The sequence below is a fragment of the Xiphophorus maculatus genome, chromosome 3 (genome assembly GCF_002775205.1).
Source record: "Xiphophorus maculatus strain JP 163 A chromosome 3, X_maculatus-5.0-male, whole genome shotgun sequence".
Lineage (NCBI taxonomy): Eukaryota > Metazoa > Chordata > Actinopteri > Cyprinodontiformes > Poeciliidae > Xiphophorus > Xiphophorus maculatus.
Genome location: NC_036445.1, coordinates 17,418,527 through 17,442,505, shown reverse-complemented (window position 1 = coordinate 17,442,505; position 23,979 = coordinate 17,418,527). Strand labels below are relative to the sequence as shown.

Below are 23,979 nucleotides of genomic sequence, written 5' to 3'. Positions count from 1 at the left end.
GCCAAATAACTTGCAGTGATTGACACGATCAAAGGCCTTAGAGGCATCAATAAACCCAATTAACACAGATGATCCTGTGTAACATGATATTTTATATATTACTTAGTATGCATTTGTTGTTGTTCAAATTAATTATATCATACGAGGATTATGAATGAGCTATTTTTAAATGGTGTAATGCATATTCTTTTTTTTATCACATTGCATAAATGAGCCTCCATAGTTTTAAATTAAAATTATATGTATATTTACTTTAACGTTTTTACCTGACTCAACTGCGCCCCCTCGTGGGCAAGCAGTGAGATTCGTCCGCGTCCATAGCAACGTTTTCATGGAAACAGGTTAACAAACATTGGTGATCGTTTGGTTTTCAGTTTTCCGGAGCAACAGAGGACATCGCCATTTAGATCGAGATTTAGGCGCGTTTTGCAAAGCCATGGGAGAAGTTGTGAAAGATGCTCAGAAGAATCTCAACGTTTCTTATTTAAATGTCGACCAGCAAGAGAAACTGCGACAGTTTAAGGTAACTCTCCGCGGAGGAAGAGAAAAGCTATAGGCAAAAATATGTTGCTTAAATTGTTTTTGATTTATTCCGGGGTTCTGCGGTTTGTTTTGCCTCAGATTCAAACAAGAATCGACAACGAAACGTATTTGAGAGCCCATCCGGAAGTGGATGAAATCATTGGCGACTTTCTGAGGTCGGTTTATTTCCTCCTATTTTACCAGAAAGCGATGATTAAAGTTTCAAACGCTCTCAATTGATCAGCGTTTACGGCTCAAAACAATCCCATAAATTTTCCTGATTCAGAGATAAACAAAGGTTTGGAAAACTCACAGAAGTAAAGAATATTTTTATTAGTTTTTCCTCCGGTAAATAAATATCAGCTGTGGCCAATATTAAACTGTAGGTCTATCGGGGTTTCAAAGAAATCTTCAAAAGTATATGTGGAATTTCAAAATATGATGATAGATAAATATGGAAAAAAATAAAAATTGTGATAATTTATCAACAGTTCAACGTTCTTGTAGGATATGGGATATGACTAATTGTTTACAAGTTAATCAACATACAGCTGAATACTGACATTTACATACATTATACATTTACATACATAAAAAGACACATTTTTCTCACTGTGAAATCAACAAAAGTGTGTGTTTAATAATCTGTGACTATTGCTTCATTTGCTACAAATGTTTTCAGTTAAGGTTGATGCTTATTTTATCTCAGTACTTTTGGACCTGTATTTGATCATCTTACTGAATGTAGTAATATAATCCTACAATATCTTAGAATGATCACATTAAATGAAACATTAAGTTTACCTTGTCTCGTTTCTCTTTCGTTCAACAGACATTTGCTGGTTAAAAAGCCGTCTGACATTCGTGAGTTTGCTGCAGGTGAGTCATAAACATAGACACACTTTTGGGATTATTGCTCCAACCTCTCATAGTTACATTTTTAATCCTAGTGCTAACAGTCACCCTAATCTGAGTTAAATCCCAGTTGACATACATAACTGACACAGAGAGAGTCAAGTGTTCTTTCATATTGCTTGTATTAGATAATTGTTGTTGCATATTATTTCCTTTGATTACTTTGCTTAGTTGCTTTTGACACAAACTTCAACCTTTTCAAGTAATATAAAATGTAGTTTGTTTATGAAGACAACTGGTGTCACAATGAACAGTTCAAGAACAGATATGAACAGATATGAATATGAACTAATATAATAGAGTAAAGACAGCAACAAAGCAAGATCAAAATTGGTGGAGATTCAGTTAAGGCTATTTGTAATTCTGATCATCTTTTTCAGATCACTTCTCCTCCCTAAGCGATCCTTCTGACGCTGTATCGAACGAAAACAGTGAAACGAATTGAAAGATCTGACAACATCCTTTCTTGAGACAGAGATCGGATGTGGATGGGTTCTAAATTTACTTCAGTGTTGATCCATTATGCTTGTATTCATATTACTCATTGTAATATTCCTAGAAGTGCCTCAGAAGATTAAACTAATGTGTGATTGTGAAAGAGGAGGAAGTCCTGTGAAGGTTATGCATTGCTCCTTGACACTTTGACCAATTCATTTAGACAGTATTGTTTACAGACTTTATGTTGTCTCATGTTCAACTAATTGGCCTTATTTTAATGTGATTTTGTAGTAGTTGGTCTACTGCCTTTACTTTGCACCTTAACTTAAAACACAAATAAACTTGGGGAGAAAAAGTAATGTGGTCTGGTCTCATGTGGTTACTAGTTCAAATGCAGAATATATTTCTCATGAAAATATAATCTCCTTCAAATGTATCTGTATTTCTATTTTTACATCCTTCTGATAAAACAGAAAAAACATTGGTAAATATTATACCTGTTAGAGAAGGTTTACTTCCTACAAAGAGAAGAAGACTTCACTATCATCTAAAGCCTTTCAGCTGTAGCATTGTGTAATTCTGACGTCTCATCACCGTGTTTACTTGATTTTTTCTATGAATAGAGCTTTTCGTGTGTGTTTGCCTCCTCTTGTTTTGTTTAGTTGAGTAACTCGAATTGGGTAACGCTGTGGTGGATTTGTGGCGGGTGGAGCCCATCAATTTTCTGTTCCCTGCTGTCCTGTGTCTGTGACTCATTCTCATCAGTTTTTGTGAATTATCTTTGAAAATGTTGTAATTGAAGCAGTTTTATACATTATTAAATTATTATAATGTCAATTCTAGCCAAGAGTCCGTTCATAAAATTGCCATTTCAAACAACTGTTTTGATTTCTTCTGATTTGGGGGAATGGGAGGGTAGGGGGTTAATGCTCTCTGCCCCCCACCCCACCCTTCCTCCAACGTGAATTACACAATGCCACACACCTGCTTTGAATAAGGATGGACAGGTAGACACCCATCCGCCTCATATCAGATGAGAGATTAGAGGAAGAGCATACGCATTCTCGCTTTGCCCTTTTTTCCAAAAGATCGACACAGAAGAGGGCTGATATTTGGTAAGTAATGGCTATATTAAAATGAAATGAATGAGTTCAGTAGAGTGTTTTTTTTTACAAAGAAATGGGGAAAAAGACAACTAATCTGTATGCAGAGATACTGTCTATCTTTTTATTGTTTCTTTTAAAGATGGACAACTAACGTTTTATGAATTTGCAAAGAAACCAACCTGTCCAATAGGTCATTTACTTACTTGTCTACATATTGCTTCATCTGATTTTGTTTTTTCAAAAGAGCCACAATAAAGACAAAACATGATTCGTCAGCAGGCACTGATCTTTAATTAAAAACCCAAGAAGACCTTTACTAGTTATGTTTTTGCAAATATTCACTGCAGATGGATTGAAATCTGCAAGCGATCTGATGTCTGCACACTATTAATCAGTGGATTTAAATGTACATGGTGATGACATCCAGTTGCTTCTTTTTCAGGAGAACATACACAGTACTTGGACTCTGCAGTAAACAGGTAGTCATTGTCTTTGTTGTTCTTCTGTACAGTTTCTTGAGGTCATACATTTACATAGGAAGTCAAATCACTGCAATGCAAATAAAAAAGCAGGATGCAAATTTCTTGGACAGAGATCCTGGCCTCATCAAAACTCAAACATGTTTAATTTGTTTAGAGGATGGGAATAGGAAAAAAAGAAGATAAAGAAGGTGACAAAATGTCATTGTGAGTTAACAAGTCTGTTTTTCGCTCCGTGTTATCCTCGATTGTCCTGAAGTCTCCCTCTGGGTGAGTAACAAAGACGGTTACCAGGGAGGTATGATTTCAAAACCTCAGAGGAGGAAGTTTATCAGTAAACTTCAGGTGTCTCACTTGGAGACAGGTTCCATAGCAACCGTGAACCTTTCAGAAAACCTTGGCATCCTGCTTTACGTCATTGAAGAAATGCAATGAAAGCAAAAAATGCAACTGAAGGATTATTTATCTTATTTTGCCAGATTAATTTCTTCATATATGTGAATGTTGATATTCTTGAAATGTGTCTCAAACAGACGGGCCGAATTTTCCCAGATGTCTCCAAATGGAGCAACGCGTCTATTTGCGCTCATTATGGTCTGCACAGCCTTTGGTTAGTAACAAACCATCATCATCATCATCATCATATCACACCAGCCTACTTGTTACTGGTTTGATATGTTTTAAGAACACTTCTTCGTAATAGTTTGCACTGACAAGTTATTATACTATGTTATATTGGTTCACAGCTTCTGTGTGCCCAGCTGGGCCTCCAGATATTATGTCTGCAGATAACACGGTCTTCATCGCTAAGAAGCTGGTAAGAAAATTCTTGAGAAAAGAGGTTTTAGTGTGAATTTTAGTTTAGCTGGGCTGATTTTCACTCATTCTAGGTCATCATTGACCTGACCTTTGCTGGACTGTAAAGTCTTTAAACCTGAACCTGAGTTAAAAATATTATTCAGTGTTAGACTTTTATTATTAAAATACATTTTTAAGACCTATCATTAGTGGAAATGAAAACTTTTTTAAAGAATCTATTTTTAAATATATATTTCTCTTCATTAATCATCTTAAATATACACTTTTTTCTTCGTTATTATCAATGTATAAAATCATGTCAGAGGTTTGCTCTCAGTCATTTTCAGTGTCAACATTCAAGACCAAATGCCTTACTGAAAATACCCAATCAACTTTTCCTTTTTTCTTCCTTTTATTAGATGACGAAATGCTACAACCAGGGTAAGAAAACACTTGTATTTTTTATTAACTACTTTTCTTTTCTTTTACTGTTATTGGTATTTAAAACTAAAATAAAAATTTATTTGTGAAATGTATGTTTGCAAATCTGCCTCAAATCCAAATGAGCCTGGATTAGTGAGAAGGGATGTGCATAATGTTGTGGCGTTTGATGACAGTCAATATTTGCCCAGCAGGTGAAGCACTGCTTTTAACACATACATGTGTTTGCTGTTACAGGATGCCCTCTACCTAAGATGACTCTGTTGAGAAATATCTTCAACAGCAGGTAATTGTATTTTCTATCCTATTTACTTCAAATTGAATTAAAAACTTTTAAAGTCTCAAATGTATATATATTTTTAACATATTTAGAATTGGAAACCTTTACTGCTCACTTGTTTTTTTTCTCTCTCTTCATTTTCAATCTTGTTTTTTTTTTTTTTTTTTAGTAACCTGTCAGAAGTAGGTAGAACTGCTGACCAGTCCAACAACTTCCTGTCCACCTTTCTTTATATCCTGAACATGGTTACTGGAGCCACAAACAAAAACTCACAGAGTCCAACCCTCATGGACGCTGCAGAGGCCAGGGTATGAAGTCATTCACCAATATCAACACACAACCTCTTTGTTTTTGTTTTTTTGTTTTTCAATTTAAAAAAAAACAAAACAAAACATATAAACTGTTCAAACCAGAAGTTTACATAGACTATTAAGAGAAATAATTTATTTATCCCAATGTCTGAAAATTAAACAGACTTGACACTTCCTGTTTATAGTCGTTTGGGATTACAATTATAAAGATCTGATAGAAATGCTTTTAAACTTGCCCTGACTTGTTTATTTTTTCTACCTTAAAAAGCTTCTCACTGTAGTTTGCTGGAATTTTAGTGTTTTCCTCTTGATAGAACTGGAGTAACTCAGGTCAGGTTTCCTCGCTGCAACACACCATAGTTACACATCATGTTCTTGTTTTCATGATGATATCTATTTTATGAGGTACACAGTTCCTAATGAATCCTAATGAATCCACTGTACGTCGCAGCTTGGATGGTGTTTTTAAGATTTTTTAATTTTTCCTCCAATATGTGACGATGATATAGGGTTGATATGAAGATTACACCTCAGCACACTTTGACATCAACTGTTGTCCCTCCATTTAACTCTTTTCTTAAGAATTACCTTGTCAGACGCTTGCAAAGCCATGACTTAATCATCTGGGCTCTCCCAAATTGTTTGAAGCCATGGTATTTGTGGTGTATGTAAAATTCTAACTTTAAAAAAAGTAATTGTTTGTTGTTGTTTTTTTTATATCAGTGATTATTCAGGTATAAACAAAACAATTATTCTATTAATCCTTACTGACCTAAGAAAAGACATATTTAGTCTAATTTAATGTTACACCATTTAAAAAAGTTGTGTTTTTAATACAGTGTATGTAGACTTCTGGTTTCAAAGTTTTAATACATATTCATTCAAATAACTGAATTATTTTCTTCTGTCAGTGGTTAAAGGTTTGTCCTTTCTTTTGTTAAACAAGATGTGGAATTGCAGTAACCTTCCAGCTGTTATTAGGATGATGAAGAACTCCTCAGTCAACATGGTAAAACCAAACACTATCATGTATACTTGAATAATTTCTACTTTGTTGCAATCTGACCTTCCTGTTTGTTTGTTCCCACAGGACCCATCCTGCTGCTACATGAATGCTTTTGTGGCCCCTCTGTCCTGGGCCACTTTGACAGCACAAAGTGAAAATTACTTTGACTCCAATGACTATAACACTTTGCTGTGGGCTGCCAAACCTGTGCTGCAAGACATACCGTCAGCCAGAGCGATGCTCCCCTCCAGAGTGGGCGCCCACAACATGGTAAATATGTGAGTATGGTTCAATACTTCGTCTCGCCATGTTCTTCATGTACATCGTTTTCCCCGAAACTAAGACATCCATTTCCTCCAGGATGAACATGCTGCAGGAGGTGTACACCTCTATGACCGAGCAGCAAAGAGCTGAGGTGTTCAACTGGGCCAAAGATCAAATCCTGCAGAACAACTTCAGCTGCACAATGAGGCCATCTGCTGGCCCAAAATCAAGTAAGAACTTTGGAATTTGATTAGAAACGGAATTCTGGGATAAATTCTTGTTTTGAAATCAAACCATTTACATAATGTCATAACCTTTCTGTCGACGTCTTTCTTTCTGTAAGGTTTACTGATTTACATGGAGGAGCTTGCTTTTCTAAAACAACTCCCAATTTTTCATGGTAATAGAAGGGGACAAATAAAAAGAGGAAATGTGTACCGGTACTTTGAAATGCAGAAGTAAATTCCTTCTAAAATATTCTAAAATTGATATTGCTCCATATTAAATATTCCCCTAAAATATTCTAGAGCAGAAAATAACCAGTAAAAAACAGTTTGTTCTTGTTTTTTCTATAAAAAAAACAAGAACAAACTGTTACAAACAAAATGTTACAAAAATATTTAATCAAAATCATTTTTAAATAAAACATGAAGGTGGAAAGTTTGACAGGTGTACGTGTTTAAAAAAAGAGCACTGGGTGTGGCACTTCACTTGTTTCATCTTTCTGGCCAGCGCATTTGCAAGTTTCAGCATGCATGCGTATATGCAGATGTGTTTGTGTTGGCAAAAGTGCGTTCTTATGGACTTTCAGTAAAGAAATACATGCAAAGCTTAGAGCATGTCCTATTTCCATTTGCTTCTTGTTTCCTTCACTGATTATGAAACAAGATGGAAAGCTGTAACTTAAAACCAACTGGAAAGGTGCAAAGTAAACACCAAGCTCCTGATGTGTGAAATCTCTGTTGGTGTGTTTACTGTGCATTGAGAATAAACATCCGTTGTGTAAACTTTCCTTTTTTCACAGCGACTGTGAAACCCTGCAAACCAACTCTGGAGTGGCTGGATTCTGAAACCGTGACCATGATGGGACCTTTCCTCTCCAGCCTGAAGACAGACGATGTAGATTCATTCCCTAAAGAAACTGTAAGAGGCAAACGATGCTAAATCACTTCTAAAAACTGGGATTAGCAACTATCAGTCCTTGCAAAACCTGCCTCTACTTCATTTAATTTATTATCTCTCCCAGCTGTGTAGATATTATCTCTCAGGCCAGTTTAAGTCTAACATGACCGCCATGATGAACCCCAGCCTGGGCAGGAAGTTCCTTCAGAGAATTCAAGAGTGCTCCAGTGTCCCAGAGCTCATCAATAAGTGTGTATTGTCTATTCATTTTTGGGAAAATTCTAATTCATTTAAATGACATGGTTTGTTTATTGCTGTTCTTTATTTTTTTTAAGAATTGTATTTAAGCTTATGACTCTTCCAGGCTTGGCCCTCTTGCTTGTTATTACGATGTTACAAACTTGACTTCTGACGCCAGCAAGAAGCTTCTTCCTCAGCTAGACGCCTGCGACGGCCCCACAGTCTTTAAGGTACCTTTCAGTTTCCCACACTTATTTAAGCTGCTGTGTTTCTGTTCATTTACCAAAGAAGAAGATATAAAAATTGTTCTTGTCCTCTCACCAAAGCTGAAGAAGCGCCTTGTGGACAGCTTGATGTCCGGTTCCAGTAGCGCTCAAGAGCTGCGTGACCTTGGCAGGAGTGTTACTTTGCTGTCACCCAAACAACTGTCTGAAATCTCTTCAAAAAATCTCAAAGATGTTCTTCAAAACGTGGGAAACAGTGTGAAATGGTCCAGGAGCCAGATGCGCATTCTGGTTGAGAAGCAGCTGGGGGAGAAGAAGGTGAGCCTTTTAAGATGAAGACTGTTCTTCTCTGTAAATCGTAAATGGACTGAACTTGTATAGCGCTTTCCCAATCATTCTGACCACTCAAAGTGCTTTCTGTCTATAACCCATCTCGATCTGTTATCGCTGTTAGTGTGGAGCGTTGTCAGGCCAACAGCTGATGGAGCTTCAGTCAGTCGCAGTCGGTTTGCCGAGCTGTGCGGTGAGAAATGTGAAACCGCAGGATATCCTGAGCAACACAGAAACCTTGAAAACCATCTCAGAGCACATGAGGGAGGGGCAGCTGAAGGCCATGCTGCAGGGGGTGAGTGAGCAGGAAAACAGCGAGGCAGTGTTTACACACGCAATCAGCTATTTGATAAATGTTCTTATTTCTTGTAGCTGGGAGATAAAGTTAATATCTCAGAGCTGGTGCAGAAGTTGGCTGGCCCTTTGCTTCGCAGCGTTTCTCTTAAGAACCTACAAAAAGCAAACATCACCTCTTTAGACCAAGTGGAAAATAAAACCTGGAGTCTGTCACAGGTAATGTGCATATATCTAGAGTTTCAATGGAGAGTGTAAAAGTGTGTAACATGTTATCTTTCAAGTGTGGAGAAGTAGGAAAAAGAGAAAAGAGCTAGGAGACATATTTGGATTCCTAGGCTTCATTCCCCATCACACTGGCTGTTCCATCCATCCATCTTTTAAATATTTAACAAGTTTGTCTGGAAAACGTGTAGAATTTGTTCATCTAAACTTTCTAGCTACTCTACTTACAATACTATTGTGCCATACTACCTCAGTTTGTGATTATTTACTACTAGTAAAAAATCATAAATGACACTTTTGTGTTGACAACTTGTACTGTTTTTTTTTTTTTTCTTGATGTCCTAGGCTGCATATTTGGCAAAGAAACTGCATGGCCTAAGGAAGCTGCAGTACAGGTAAAGTGTACAGTTATAGTAGCCATAGAACTTATTAGTTGTCTTCCAATTTAAAAAATAACTGTCTTACGTTTAACACCACAAAAAGTCTGACTTCTGATTTTCCTGCATATAATGTTAAACATTCTGTGAAGTGTTTAATTGGGTGTGCTTTCATGCTACAGTATTTACCTTTAGTACTGTTTACACAAGTTCTGTATCTGTGGTAGGAGGCTGAATTCAGTCCTCCAGGGCATAACATGCAAGATGATTGATGAAGTTAATGGCAGCTATGCACTGGACATGGCTGAATCCATGGCAGAGAATCCACAGTGGCTTTCCAAAGTCCAGGTAAAATGTTTGGTTTTTTTATTAACTGAAACATGCATAAATATACCTAATAACTAATGGCAGTGTTCTTACTGTGTTGTTTTTCTTCTCAGGCACGATGTGCTGCACAGAAGCTTTTCCAGACTTTGGAAAACAAAACGACAGATTATTTCAAGAATATCACCGCACAGGAGCTGGAGAGCATTCCCACTACGCTGCTACTTCACCTACCGTGAGCGGACAACAGCCCAGTTATTTTTTTAGTCAATATCAAACCTTTTGTTTATTTATTTTTTCTGTTCTCTGTTTTATTCACCCCAGGCCTTCCAAGGTAGCGGATCTACCTGACTCTGTGTGCCAGGTCTTCCTCGACAAGATGGGAACAGCCAACCTGACCTCCCTGCCTCTTCAAGCCCCATCACGCCTTGCACTTGCCGAAAGAGCTCTGCTTTGCCTGCCCAATGTATGCACACACACACACACACACACACACACAAATGTATGCTCTGCCAAAAAAAAAAAAAAAAAAACTTAAATAGTTCAATTTGAAACTTTCAACAGTATTTTTACTGTAGGAGTCACTCAGTGACATCTTCCTGTGGATTTTCAGGGAACAAATGTCTCTGGATTAACCAGTTCAGATGTATCGAGGCTCGGTCCGCTCCTGTGTGAGCTGAGACCCTCCATGCTGCTCCTCATGGCCCCCGAAGTGATGAAGTTCAGCCTCCAGGCTGTGGCTTCCTGTGAACACATTCCTCAACCTCACAGGGCGGATCTGATCAAACTGGTCAACCAGGTGTTTGGGTAGGTCCGGTTGTCAGCGGATGCAGGAGCTGCTTCAGAGGAAGCAGAGTCTGATGTAGGATCATTTGCTGCCTGCAGGAGTCCTTCTAATTGGTCAGCTGAAACCATGGAGACGCTGGGTCCCCTCGTTCTGTTGGATGATAACGTCCCCTCCACTTTGCCAAATAACGTATGTATCTGCTGTTTTCCTAACATCCTTACACTCGTTATAGCAGCTTGTGATTTTATCTGTGAAAGGTGTTAAATAAATAAAGTTTACTTTCTAACCTTCTCTAGTTCTCTTTGCTTCAGTATTAACATTTTGGCCCTTAAAAGTAACGTGAGCTATTTTGTTTCTATTTCTCTGTGCGTTTTTAGCCATGGATGAAGGATGTTCTTGTCTTCCTGAAGCCGCAGCTTACCCAGGTTTCAGATGCTTTGAAAAAGAAGATCTTTAATCTCACCACCACCACCACCACATCAAGCGCAGCACGTTATAGGCGAGCAGGTAATAAACTAACATTACCCACAAGAACTTCTGTACCCTCCAAACTCTTTCCATTTCAGTGACACAGAAAGGTCAAGAAAACGCTTTGAAAAGGTTTTTAGCAAATTTTATATTTGAAAATCTAGTTTGGATTCCTGGTTCTGACATAAACTTCAATCACCCACTCATACATAGACATAAATCACTAATAAGGTCAATGATTTTTATTTATTACCTTGTGCCCTCGTGTATTTATTTTTCTCAGTTAACAGTGGTATGTCCAGCAGCGGCACAGAACCTACAGAAGCAGTTATTGAAGAACTGGGAGTGGACAATGTGTTCTGGACACCAGCAGATCTGGACCTGATGTCCAACAGGACATTCCTGGCTGCTGTAGACATACTGGGATCTGTCCCTGGTTACAGCTCAGACCAGCTGAAAGTGCTCTATAGAAAGGCAGTTGAGGTAAATTCATCTAAATAATCTCAGTCTTGTTCATTTAAGAATTTGTGACTTAATTTTAAGTTTCATTTTGTTATTTTCTTATTTATTCTAGTTGTAACATTTAATCTTCTCTACCAGAAATTATACAGATAGTGCAACATTTTATTTAAAATGAAGAATTCAAAAATATTATCACTCTTTAAGGCTTTATCTACTGCAATAAGAAAGTATTGTTTACTCACCTCGTTCAAATACGATATAATTGTGTTTATGTACTGCAGGTGTTTGGCCCGGTGTCTAATATGACTGAGAGTGATATCGCTCAGCTGGGGTGTGTAACTCAGAGCTTCTCCAACTCTGAGCTGGAAAAGCTTCCCTTGTCTCTGGACAGTCTGAGCGGAATTAATGTCTGTGGCTGGAAAGATTCACAGGTGGATAATAGAAACTGCCCCACTTGACTGCAACTACGACACCAGTACTAACTACAACCCGGCATGTGTCTCAATAGCTGGCGTCGGTGTGGAAGGGCGTCGCTAAATATAACAACCTGACAGCGCCGCTGCTGGGATCCACAGAGATGGTCCAGCTGAGCCGGTTCATCTGTGGCCTGAACTCCAGCGAGATCAGTCAGCTCAGCGTGGGCGCCTTCAGGTCTGCCTTTAGGAAAACTTTTACTTCCACCTCACTATTATGCACAACTTTGTGTTAATCTGTAAGATTCTGTTGTTTCATCTCGTTGTTTCAGTTCATTTGTTTTTACTGATACCTGCTTTTCCGTGGACAAAGTGAAATATTTTGAGGCCCACTTGTTCTTGTTGTCTGAGGTTCGCAGAGTAATTGGCGTGTTTTCATCACAGCGATGCGGTGGGCTCCATGGACGGTCTTCAATGTCCTGTTAAGGCTTTGCAGCAGCTGAAAAATGTTGCTGTGTCTGCATTTGGACTCCCCTGCAACTGGACTGAGGCTGAGGTTTCTGACCTGGACTCTATCATTGGTAAGATTTATTTATCTACCTACTAACCACTCAAAAGCCGAAGCAGTCTTACTTATCGGTTTGTCTCCATCAGCCGGTTTGAATGGATCTGAAATAGCCTCGCTGAGCCCCGCCGTCTTCCCATTCATCAGCAAGAGCTGCATCCCCCAAATTCCTCCTGAAAACTTTGCTGTAAGTAGCTTCAACTAATCGGCTCTGTGATTATGGTATTTCCAATACCAGCTGAGAGCCAAGAGCAGCCAACATAGAGCTATGAAAGGTTTTTGGTAAATGTGTTAAAATGTGTTAAAACCACCATAGGGACAAGCACACTTTCAGTGATGTGTTTTCTGTCAGAGATTGGTAAAACTTAAAACAAAAGTGAAATAGACAAATTGTCGCTATTAAGTTTCAAATCTGGACAATCCAGAAACATAACGCCAGTTCAGAAAGTCAGAATTACTTGACCTTTTATCTCCGATTATTTATATCTAATCATTTATCATGGAAAAAATAACGGGGAGTTTTACCTTTTGTTGTTTAAATTGGAAATTACTTTAGGCTCAGACTCAGAGTTTGATATTGTCATCCTGCTGTTTCTGTGCTATATATTTTCAGGTCCTCTGAGATAAACTTTAAATTGGTACAATCTGAGCAGATGTTAATTAAGCCTTACTGGTTTCCCTTCAGGTGATCTCTGTGGCTCAGCTGGAGGCTCTCGGCCCTGACAACGCCATCATCGTGACCAGTGAACAGCAAGCAAAGCTAACAGCTGAACAACTGAGTGTCCTTGGAAAGGCGGCCGTTGGTGGCCAGGAGGACCAGAGGGAGACCCAGTCTGCAAAATCAGGTAAATAAAAAAAGAGATTCAGATAGCTAATCCTGAAATGGTTCTGCTGTTTTGTGTAGTAAGTTAAGGTACATCGTCCAAATCCTGATTCATCTACAAAGGTACGCAGCACTTTTTCAGCTACACTAATCTGAGTAACAGTCAGGCTCAAACTGAGACTCGATTGATTCAGAATCATATTAAGGAATTATTAATGATTTCTGATTGAGTGGTAAAGGTTGTCTGAGATATTTCAACCACGTTTCGTACTTCTGTCCAGGATCTGCTGCGCCGAGTCTGGAAGGAATCTCCACCTTCATGAAGCCTGTTCTGTTTCTCTTTATTGGATTCTTTCTGCTGTAAAAATTGATCCATCTCATCCTGCTGCAAAATTAGCTGGAACCTCCACAGGAGTTAATCTTTCTTAAGCACTTTGGTCACAATATATATTTGAATTTGTCTTGATTGTATTTAAGCCTTAGATTATTTAAACTGTAACTGTGGGGATGTGGTTAAAGTGTCATTTATAAAACAACCTTGTAAACTGCTTAAGGGTTATGGCTAAACTTCAAACATTTCAGCATGTTTCACTAGAGAGGATCTAGAAGGGATCTCCACCTTCATGAAGCCGTTTCTGTCTCTTCTTATTGGATTCCTGCTATAAGTTATCACATCGCGCAGAAACACCAGCCCGTGTTTTTGGTGATTTATCCTCACAACGCACTTTCTGTACTGTGTGATTCTTCCAGATTGGACCTGTTTTTAGCTAAGATTTAAAGATTTAGACTCCATGATTGTAAAGGTATGGCTATAGTAAGTTTTATTTGATGACTTAAGCTATGTACTGATTATTGCTAAGCTTTCAATGTTTATTAAATGTATATTCATAAGAGAATATATTTTACTAGAACAAAGAAATATTGGATGTACAAATTATATTTTGTTTGGAAAACCGCACCTGTTGATCAAATGTTGGCAAGTAAATAAATTCATTAAAGTACCGAAGTAAAAAAAACATTTCAGGTTTATTTTCATGTGAAACTGTTTAAGTTGGAAAGTATTTTGTTGATGGAAATCCAAAAAAAGAGAAGTTGCATTGACATGTTTGGTGAAAGAACAGAAAATATTTTATTTATTGAACCAAAAATCAGCCTGACCCACTAAATTAAATTATTGAAGAGAAAGAACTGAAACCAGCACATTTATAGTGGCCATGTTTATAGTAATTAGATATTGTGGCTAAAAATAAAATAAAAAAACTAAATCTGTTGAATCATAACCCAGTAAAGGTTTCCATGCAGAAAATTCTTTCATGTGACATTGAACACCGATGTGATTTATCAGTAACTGCAGGTACAACTTAATTTGTGTATATTAATCAATTTAATGTTTTACACATGCCTCAAACTAAAAAAAAACAATGCTCAGCATGCTCCCACTTGGTAAGAGAAGCATAAAAATTAGACAAACATCAAATATACGTTTTCTTTACAGTACTCTGTTCCAGCAAGATTTACAGAAACATCTGGTTGTGTAACAAATACATCATTTACTTCCATTTTCAGCTCATTGTCGCGATATAAATCAGTTCATTTTACAGAAAGTACATTCAATTTAAAAAGGGGTTCAAAGCTGTTTTTGAAAGTTTCACACAGTAAATTTTATCCGAGTCACATTCCAGAGCACACAGCTTGTAGTTTTCTTTTTGCAATGAACATTTAAAATATAAATCTCTTGTCCCGACTGTCACACCAATACATTTTTATTTTTCATACAGAAAACATAAAGCTGAAAAGAAGAGTTTTCACTGCCTGAGAGGAAAAAATTAATTTTAAAAAGGCTCCCATTTGATCTAAAAAAAAAAAAAACAAATTTTTGATTTGATAACTTTGAAGAAATCTAGACTGAGACTGGAAATTTTTCAGACTTCATCATTCCCATAAATATATATATATATATGTCTGAAACAGTGAGAGTTTTTTGAAAAATGATTTTTTTTTTCTTCAATGTGCCACATCACAATTTAGATTGTAGTCCTCTGTCACTGCTTTTTTGACCCCTGGACCTTTTGTAATTGGGGCTTGAAACTGGACCTGCTACTCTCTGACATGCTTTCAAAAAATATGTTTACAGACAAAAGATTACAGACTGCTTCAAAGAATAAATTTAGTGTACAATAATTCAGACAAGAGCTGACGTTTTGAAACTGAGGTGAATAAAATTGTGAAAAAAATGTGAAGCTAAGTTCAGAGACGACGAAGCCCATAAAGTGAAATATTTGGCATGTAAATGTCCAGAATGTGACAAAAAAATGTCTGAAAACCTAAACCTTTGTCTGGAATTTTGCAATGGAAAATGAACAGAAACCCAGTTATAATACATCATGAAAAATATAAACAAAATGTAAACAAATCATCTACAGTTAAGTTACTAAATTCAGAACAAGCTTTGGAAAATGATTTTCAGAAACTGAACAATTACAACCACTGCAGTGATTCTTAACAAGATTTTAGAGCACGCCTCTTGATGAATCCCCTCAGTCGCCTTAAAAATGACTCAAAACAAAACTTTCATCAGCAATATTAAACGTCAAGTGAAATTGCTTTCATGATCACAGCAGGATTGAGTTAATACAACAGTCACAGTTTTCTACAGGCACATGATTAATGTGAATGAGTCAAAGCAGGAAACGGGAGGTTAAAAATCAGATCAGTATCCTGATGAAACAGAAAGTAAGCAGCGGATCCTGAGAATCAGAGGGTTAAGGCTTTTCCCCAACAGTCAGAAACATTAAACTGTTTTACAAGCTTCAAATGAACAATCTTTGGTTGAATTAGTGCATAGATGCAGGGGCCCAGATATGAATGACAGATTCAAAAAGGCACTTACAGATTTTCTTAAATGAACTATTTGCTTTCTGTTACTCATTCTAGATAGTCTTCCCTGCGTTTCTTGCGATAATAAAAGCCATCCCGTGAGTTCTGAAGTGTGTGTTGAGATCTGTTGCTTTTTCAAAGTGTTTACCGCACACCTTACAGGCCAGCGCTCCGTCGTCGTCCTTCCCCTGACCTGCTAGAGGTTGACTGGAGGGTGAAGTCGGCTCGGAGCCGTTCAGGGAGCTCCTGTCATCGTGGTTCTTGGTGTTTCCAGCAGAGGGCGACAGAGACACGATGGGGCTCTGCTGGCCGTCGCTGAAAGCATCTTTGACCTTGTGGATGATGAAGCGATGGCGGGACAGGGAGGAAGGGGATGTGAAGCAGGCGCCACACTGCAGACACTGCAGACCGCCGCCCTCCGTCCCGCCTCGCCTGTGCTGGCTGATGTGCTCCAGGAACCTCGGCTTGTCCTCCGTGGTGAAGCCGCAGGGAGCGCAGCTGAACCCAGACTCGGGCTGGATGTACGGAGCAGCGGTCGATCGCAGCTTCTTTGCTGGACTCGCTCTGTCCGTCGTCTCTGCGTCCTGCTCCGTCTTCACAGCGGCTTGACGTCTCCTGCGGGACGCTGAGCTGCTGTCGTGCTCTGAAGAGCTTTCGGCTTCGTCGGCGCCCTGCGTGCAGAGCAAATACAAATATTCAGCATTTTCCAGCTTGTCTCCATCTTCGGCTTCCTGTTGGGAGGTTCAGCAGTGAAAGCAGCTCACCAAGAGCGAGTCCTGACCCGGGCTGGTCATGCTGTGTCTCATCTGGATGTGCCGCTCCAACATCGACCTGCTGCTGAACGCTTTCTTACTCTCAGAACAATATCTAAAAACAACACAAACTTAGTGTTTAAAGAAAGAAAAGCATTTATTATAGCATGATAAATTTAAAAAAAAAAGTTTTTTTTGCTGTTTTGGTAAACTTTGCAATCAAGGCACGTAATTTTTATTATTGTAAAGCTTAAAGTAGTTTTAGGTTGTTGCAGTTGCACTCACTGTGTTGGAACAAGAATGTCAAAGTATTAAAAAACTGTATATGATGACGATTTTAAATCTGCAAAGTTTGTGATGACAATATTAGTTGCACATCTTGAGCAGTTAATCCGTGTCCCTGACCTGCTAGAGGTTGTGGCGACTGACAGCAGTGAGAGGCTGAATCATCACATTAGTAAGAAAACCCAGCCTGCGGCACCAGGAATGCAATTATTTATTTTCAAATACCATCTAGCTATATCAGTTTTCCACACATCAATGTTGAAATGATGAGGATATAGTAGTAAAAAAAAATGTCCAGGCCTAATTGGAGCTCAAAATGCATCACTTCTCAAAATAAAATTATACTTATACGAGTTTCAATTTTTAGTTTCTATTGCTGAAATAAATTTCTTTTTTGATGAGTTTCTAATCTGATGATGCACCTGGACAAGGCCTTTTCTGAAAATCTAAGATCTGTACACTAGTTTGCCATTTTCCACCACTGGTATGGAAAATTAAATACTAAATAAGTCAGAGTTTTAGAAGCAGAGTTTGGACTGAACAAACTCACTGGCAGCGGAAGCCACGGTTCATGACTTTGTGTTTGTCTCTGATGTGGCGCCTCATGCTGGACGTGGTGGTGAAGGAGCTCTCACATTTGTTGCAGGGAAACTTCTTCAGAAACTAAACATCGTAGAAAACAATAAGCATATATCAGATCATTTCTATTTTTGCCTAATAATTTCTAGTGCAAGTCTTTAGAGATGCGTCCCCTGACCTTGCCGTGCTGTTCGCCCATATGAGAAATGTATTCCTCCCGTTCTGTGAACTGGGTGTTGCATGAGCGACATTTCCACACTGTAGGTGCTTTCATCCTTTCAGGCTTCACTTTCTCCTTCCCCATCCATTCCTCCTCTGAGCTCTCCGGTTTTCCAGCTAAATGTGAGGCAGCCACTGGAGGTGAAGGCAGCTCTTCCTTCAATGTGGGAGCTTTGTGTGTCTGAAGTAGAGAAAGAGCCAAACATAAACCATCAGACAACGGCTGGGGAAGAGTTTTGTGAGGTTACCTTAACGCATACGGACATGTACCTTGAAATGATCCAGCAGGGAAATCCTCTGAGAAAACAACTTGGTGCATTCAGGGCATTTGAACACATGCACCTTCTGATTGGCTAAGTGAGTGTCGAAGTGGGTGTACAGCAGCGGCTTGTGAGTGAAAACTGTGTCACACATGACGCATTTATAAATCAGCCTGTAAGGAGTTATAAAACAGTCAGAAAACTTAAATGGATATGGTTTGTTTAGTGAGCACGTGAACATGAATGAACAGTATTTACATGGCCTTTGCGTCCGTGAGGTCTGAATGCTGAGCCGAGATGTGGTTCTGGATGCTGGGGGCAGATTTGAAGGCCATGGGGCAGCTGGGGCATTTATGGAACATGTCGCAATGAGCCTGCTGGATGTGGGACTTCACAGAGTTCAGCCCCCCAAACACCACCAGGCAACTGGAGCATCTGTACAGAGCAACGGGAACAGACTGAGAAACATGACTGGTGCAGAGGATTTTATCAACAACAACCCCAGTAAAGAAAGCGAATCCTTCCAACTCTACCGGAATAAAAACGACTTTACGGGGATTTAGAAGCACAGAAATGTTTGCTTTTAATGCACCTGTAGCCGATGCGGCGGGAAAAGTGCAAGCAGCTCTCCTGTAGGTGTTTCTGAAGCAGCTGCTGCCTGGCGGTGCCGCCGCACTCTGGGCAGACGTACGGCGAGGAGCCTTGGTGGATTCGCTGATGGGCTGCGGCGCTGCAGCTGTTGGGCAGGAGCATGGGAGGAGAGCACTCTGTGCAAGACTATGGGTAGCAGCAAGGACATAAATGAGAAATGGGTGAAAACTACTTATTTGACATAAAAATGCTCACATTCCTACAGACTATAACTTGAGGCAATCATACTCATTTTAAAATGTTGGGTTGGTTTAAAGCTTCCAAATGCCTTTAGCTTTTACACATTCTGCCACACTAAACATGCTTTAAACACAGCAATGAAACTAAAATGCCACTTTTTACCAAAGAGTTTCTAAAGGCTGAACTTCTGAGTGATGAAGAGGAGAGAACAAGCAGACGAGCAAAATGAAAGTGAGACTGAGGAAGTGTGTGTGAGGCTGTTCAATTTTGACACCGGAAAAGGTTTCTTTGGAGACTGTAATGAGCAGGAGCAAGATGCATTCAATGACTTTTCATGGTAGGCTACTGCATTTTGCAAGCATGTTACCGGTACATATATCATTAATAGTAAAACAATGTTAAAAAATCTGTGTAAATATCTCATGTTACAACATTAAAACCTGCAGCTTATAAACACGTGCAGCCTATTTATGTGGGCTTTCTTTTCCAAAGTTAGTGGGTGCAGCTTATATTGCTTCCTTTTTCTATTTCAACCATTCAACTTTTACCATGTTCTGCTCATGTAAGACATCCCCCCCTACATTTTTTGGTATCAACATCTTCTGCTGTTTAAAATATACTCAGTTTTTAGTGACCATCTTTGGCGTCATTGAAATGAATGAGACATCCCATAAATTGTGAAAAAGTATGCTACTAATTTTGCGCGCTTTCACAGATAACTACTTCCACGTACTTTCAGCTAGAAACGCCGTTCAAACTTTAAAATCTAGTCATATCCTTTGCCTACTTCTGTTTATTTCAGCTTTTTCGTATCTTTTACAGATTTCATAAAATTCCTCTTTGTGTTTTTGCTCTCATTATGTTCAGTCTTCAGATAAAAAAAGAAACACTGTCCCACTTGCTCTGAGGATTCTCAATATAACCTTCTTAACTCTCTTTCCAACCCTAATTCTGACCCTAATTAGAAGGAAAGAAGGCGTAACCCTCCTCTCACCAACAATTTACTCCAGTCTAATGCAAACAATACAAAGGTGATTGTTTTCGGTTTCAAAAAAAGAACTCCATTGGTACACCATCTTATTACCTTCACTTTTGTTTACAATATAATTGTCCGAGCACATAAGCAATACATAAGTAAAACTTACAGTGCTTTTAGCTGGTTTGATCTCTTGAAAATGGTCAGAAACCTCCTCTTTGCTGCCAAACTGAGTCTGACACTCAGGGCATTTATTATTTGTGTACAGCAACATATCTGTTTCTTTCTTGGATGGTGCAGCGTGATGTGCCGGCTTTAGAGCGACCTGGCCTAAAAAAAGAATCGACATAAAAGATCACAAAACCAGACTTGATCACATGAAGACATTCCAGTCACCACTTTAAGGAGAAAGAAGGCATAATCCTCCTCTCACCCCCTGCTGCAGCTGCAGGTTCAGGCTGGCTGATCATCTGCTCCACAGGTACAGGCTTCATGACCAGATGTGAGCACTGCATGATCAGGCCTTTCTCTTTGTGCTCTCGGGCGTGCAAAAGCAAGCTGCACTTGTTGAAGAAGGCCAGCCGCTTGGCGCAGTGGTTGCACGTCACCTCGATCCTGAGCGAGCGCCTGTCGTAGTGCTGCGCCAAGCTGTGCTCCAGGGCGAAGGCGTCGCCGCACTCCAGACACCGGTAGCCCTGCAGGGAAGCAAGCAGACGGGAAAACTGACCGTCTGATCTGGACACTGCAGAAACACAAAATCTTACCGAGTATTTTTGGTCTAGTTTCTAGTGCAAATATCTTAGTACACTTGAAATGACACAAAACAAGGGACTTTTCAGCTTGTTTTAAGTAAGCAATTCCTTAATATTGATGAAAAAGTACTAGTTATGAGTGAATTAACCTGCCGGTGGAGTAAGACATTTTTCCCATATTACATCTTATAATATGCTCATACTAAGTCGATTTAACATGAGCATAGCATGATGTTTTGTTTCACTGGCTGATAACTTCACCTATGACTAGTACTTTTTCATCAATATTATAGAATATAAGAATATAAATATAAAGTATAACGTAAGAATTTAAATCAAGATGAGAAGTTACTTCTAAGTTAGTTTTGTCGTATTTCAAGTATATTTGCACTAGAAACTAGACCAAAAATACTCCGTATAATTTTGTGTTTTTTGCAGTGGAGGATTTTTACATTTTTTTCCAAGAGAAAAGCAGGTTAAAAATAAACGTGGACTTCAAAGAACAATATTGGGAAATATAGCTCTAACTATTCAGATAAAAAAGTGTTACAAAGGACTAAAAACAATAACATTTCTTTATAAATTAACTTTGCCGCTGGTGTACAGGTGTAGGCTCACCTGTGATGGAAGGGAAATGCCCCACTCTGCTGGTACTGGGGAGCTCAGATCTGGTTTATAACTGGGCAGAAGGTTTTTGTTATTGAGGATTTTGTTGAAGGCTTCCACCAGGTTGGTCTGGCTCTTGGAAATGATCGCCCCGGTGTTGTTGACTATAGACGCCGGCCTGTTGCTGGTTTGAGGCGCCAGAGGTGCCGGCAGGGCAATCCCACTGTTGAGAGTTTTCTTACCGAGGCTGCGGAGGTTGATTGGGTTGGCCCTGGAGGAGGAGGAGGAAGAGACGGACGGCAGTGTTGCAGTCTTAGTGATGCTGACTGCTGTAGGGGACACTCTGGGCTTTTTCTCCTTCACTGTACTGACACTTTCTGCTGTTGCCGCTGTAGTTAAGTCCAACTGCTGTTGCAGCTCCTTTTTGGACTTTACGGCTTGACCTTCTGAAGATGGCTTTGAGCTCTCTGTGTCTTTCGTAGAGGCTTTTGCGATTCGTTTAGGAGCCAGATTAGTCAAAGTTCTTGTGATGCTGCCTGTTGGCATTTTAATTTTAACTTTGAGTGGTCTGGGTGGGGAGGATGGTGTCTCTGTGTGCTCGCTACCAGCATGACAATTCTCATTTGATTTTTCTCCATCTGCTGTCGTCTTTTCACCCAGATCTTCAGTTTCCTGAGATCTGTCCTCCTCTCGCTGCTCAGCTTCAGCAGGCGGATCTTTTTCCAGAAGTTTCTCCTGATTCGGATCTGGGGCTGGTGTTGAATCAAAATCAGAGCTGCTGTTCCTGTTGAACAGAAGCCCGGTCTCACTGGGTGGGGGGCTCTCGGGCGAGTCCCTCTCATCGATCACATGCTCTGGGTATTTCTCCTCCTTCAGTGCAGCTGAGTTTGTGTCAACAGCAAAGAGGGTCTGGGGTTGTTTAGCTGTGGAGGAAGAGCTAGGTTTCAAAGGCTGTTCCTCTTCCTCTTTTGGGGATTTAGGTTTTGCAGAAAGACTGGGAGGCTGCGGAAAAACAGAAGATGCGTCCTCATACGCCAGAGGATGAGCCGAAAGGAGTTTTTCTCGCCGTTTGCGTTTTGGAGGGGAGAACATCATCGATTCTGGGCTCTCCTGAATCACCAGCGGACTCCCGAAGTCCGGATCGGACTCATCTTCATCTGTGTCCGCATCACATTTGGTTTCATCTGTCATGCTTCCGTTTTGTTGTAAAGGATGCGACAAAGGATTAGCAGGTTTTTCCTGTTGAGGTGAGCAAGGGATTAACAAAGGTGGGGAGCGAGGAGATGATCGGGTGGTACCAGCTGGTGTCGAAGACTGCGGGTACAGAAGGGGCGACAAACTATTAATAACATCAGTGGTGGGTCCGGCTCCTTCGTCGCCCTCATTATCACTCAATGGGGAGCTGAAAGGAGGAGGCTCAGACCAGGGTTGCGCGCTGGCCTGCCTCTGGTTGATAGCTTGAGCTTCTTCAAAGCCATTGGTAATCTGAGGCTCCATGGCAGCGCTGGCAGGCAGTTTGGGCTCCAACTCTGAAGTGAAATCCTCTAACTTGCCTGGAACCTGAGAGGTTAAGGCACTGCTTGGAGGATTATCAGTTTTATCCCTTGCAGACCTGTCTTCCTCCTCCAGAGACTCAGACCGAACCGTGTTCTTCACTATGACGCTGACCACAGGCGGCTCAGAGCTGGGGAAGCATGAAGAAGTCCCACTCTTGTTTCCCCCAGGTGCACTAGTAGCCCCTCCATCCCGCTGCTCGGCCGGGTTTGACTGAATGGCCTCTTGTGCGTCAATGTCAGGGATGTCGAAAGCCGCAAGCAAGTCATCAAAATCAGGGGTTTTCATGTCCCCCATCGCCAAGCCCCGAAACCTGCAGAAGCAGAAGCTGAGTCAGTGATAGCAGCGTGAACTCGGCTAACAGTTAATACTGAGTTACAACCGAGCAGCTGGTGAATTAAAACAATTGTATTGCCAAAACACAGGCTCCGCATTCTGTGCATGCATGTATTTGACATATGCAAAACAAGAACAATGAAAAACAGTTGAAGGTCAGACAGAAAAAGAGCTTTCAAACTTTATTTGCAACAAGTTGGAGTTAGCAAGTAGCAGCGTTAGCCGCTAACTGTTAGCATCCCCCGCTAGCGCCCACTGCGCTGTTAAAACGCCTTAATTCAACACATAAGACAGTCAGGTAATTACGGTCTGGTTTCATCACATCATATGCACGCTGCGCTTTCCTTCATCACCAAACTGACAAATAATTTTGCTACCTGACGGTTAGCGAAGTTGGTTCCTGACTTTTCCTGCTGGTCCCGTCAGTTTTCCGTCAAAAACTCTGCGACAGTCGATTTCAGCTGCAGCAGCAGCAGGTTAAGAGTCTGAGCACAAACAGGCACAACATTATCATATTAGTATTTAGCTTACTTTTTTATGTGCAAATAGATTATAAAATACAAAATAATAATAATAATAATAATAATAATAATAATAGATCATTTGATTATTAATAATTTGGGATTGAATTGTTAGTAGTACTCTGCAGTAATAGTTTAATAGCAATAAGTTATTGCTATTAATTAGTATGCAATTATCATTGGTATATTGTTACTATTGCAATCATTTCCACATACT

At 39.8% G+C, this 23,979-nt stretch overlaps 3 protein-coding genes across 3 annotated transcripts; 2 read left to right on the top strand and 1 right to left on the bottom strand.

Moving 5' to 3' along the window:
* The first annotated feature begins 315 nt into the window (after positions 1–315).
* Positions 316–2,729, top strand: riiad1 (regulatory subunit of type II PKA R-subunit (RIIa) domain containing 1). The gene is made up of 4 exons (XM_005809118.2): positions 316–523; positions 622–698; positions 1,355–1,401; positions 1,818–2,729. The coding sequence occupies exons 1-4, from the start codon at positions 437–439 to the stop codon at positions 1,880–1,882; spliced, it is 276 nt and encodes a 91-aa protein (XP_005809175.1). The 5' UTR covers positions 316–436; the 3' UTR covers positions 1,883–2,729.
* Positions 2,730–2,928: 199 nt separating this feature from the next.
* On the top strand, positions 2,929–14,215 carry LOC106699926. Its single transcript, XM_023330429.1, has 30 exons — positions 2,929–2,990; positions 3,424–3,460; positions 3,994–4,070; positions 4,207–4,277; positions 4,678–4,699; positions 4,937–4,985; positions 5,149–5,287; positions 6,237–6,299; positions 6,381–6,574; positions 6,657–6,790; positions 7,585–7,703; positions 7,807–7,931; positions 8,047–8,152; positions 8,249–8,464; positions 8,601–8,771; positions 8,849–8,989; positions 9,341–9,390; positions 9,600–9,720; positions 9,813–9,931; positions 10,021–10,162; positions 10,310–10,503; positions 10,582–10,672; positions 10,861–10,990; positions 11,235–11,434; positions 11,695–11,844; positions 11,922–12,064; positions 12,271–12,407; positions 12,481–12,578; positions 13,077–13,236; positions 13,496–14,215. The coding sequence occupies exons 3-30, from the start codon at positions 4,013–4,015 to the stop codon at positions 13,576–13,578; spliced, it is 3,426 nt and encodes a 1,141-aa protein (XP_023186197.1). The 5' UTR covers positions 2,929–2,990; positions 3,424–3,460; positions 3,994–4,012; the 3' UTR covers positions 13,579–14,215.
* Positions 14,216–14,744: 529 nt separating this feature from the next.
* Positions 14,745–23,753, bottom strand: LOC102233167 (zinc finger protein 687a). Its single transcript, XM_005809143.2, has 11 exons — positions 23,619–23,753; positions 21,364–23,218; positions 20,427–20,688; positions 20,163–20,323; positions 18,779–18,963; positions 18,445–18,621; positions 18,197–18,359; positions 17,886–18,107; positions 17,679–17,791; positions 16,856–16,958; positions 14,745–16,762 (listed from the first exon to the last, which is right to left on the bottom strand). Exons 2-11 carry the CDS (start codon positions 23,200–23,202, stop codon positions 16,145–16,147), a joined length of 3,843 nt encoding a protein of 1,280 aa, XP_005809200.2. The 5' UTR covers positions 23,203–23,218; positions 23,619–23,753; the 3' UTR covers positions 14,745–16,144.
* Positions 23,754–23,979: the final 226 nt, after the last annotated feature.

Coding starts and splice junctions, on each gene's coding strand:
- LOC106699926 (XM_023330429.1), top strand. CDS start 4,013: ATGTCTCCAAATGGAGCAACGCGTCTATTTGCGCTCATTATGGTCTGC. Junction 4,986..5,148: donor AGAAATATCTTCAACAGCAG/GTAATTGTATTT, acceptor TTTTTTTTTTAG/TAACCTGTCAGAAGTAGGTA. Junction 10,673..10,860: donor CCTCCACTTTGCCAAATAAC/GTATGTATCTGC, acceptor GTGCGTTTTTAG/CCATGGATGAAGGATGTTCT.
- riiad1 (XM_005809118.2), top strand. CDS start 437: ATGGGAGAAGTTGTGAAAGATGCTCAGAAGAATCTCAACGTTTCTTAT. Junction 524..621: donor AGAAACTGCGACAGTTTAAG/GTAACTCTCCGC, acceptor GTTTTGCCTCAG/ATTCAAACAAGAATCGACAA. Junction 1,402..1,817: donor CATTCGTGAGTTTGCTGCAG/GTGAGTCATAAA, acceptor CATCTTTTTCAG/ATCACTTCTCCTCCCTAAGC.
- LOC102233167 (XM_005809143.2), bottom strand. CDS start 23,202: ATGGGGGACATGAAAACCCCTGATTTTGATGACTTGCTTGCGGCTTTC. Junction 20,324..20,426: donor ACCTGCAGCTGCAGCAGGGG/GTGAGAGGAGGA, acceptor TTCTTTTTTTAG/GCCAGGTCGCTCTAAAGCCG. Junction 16,763..16,855: donor CGGGTCAGGACTCGCTCTTG/GTGAGCTGCTTT, acceptor CTCTGCACGCAG/GGCGCCGACGAAGCCGAAAG.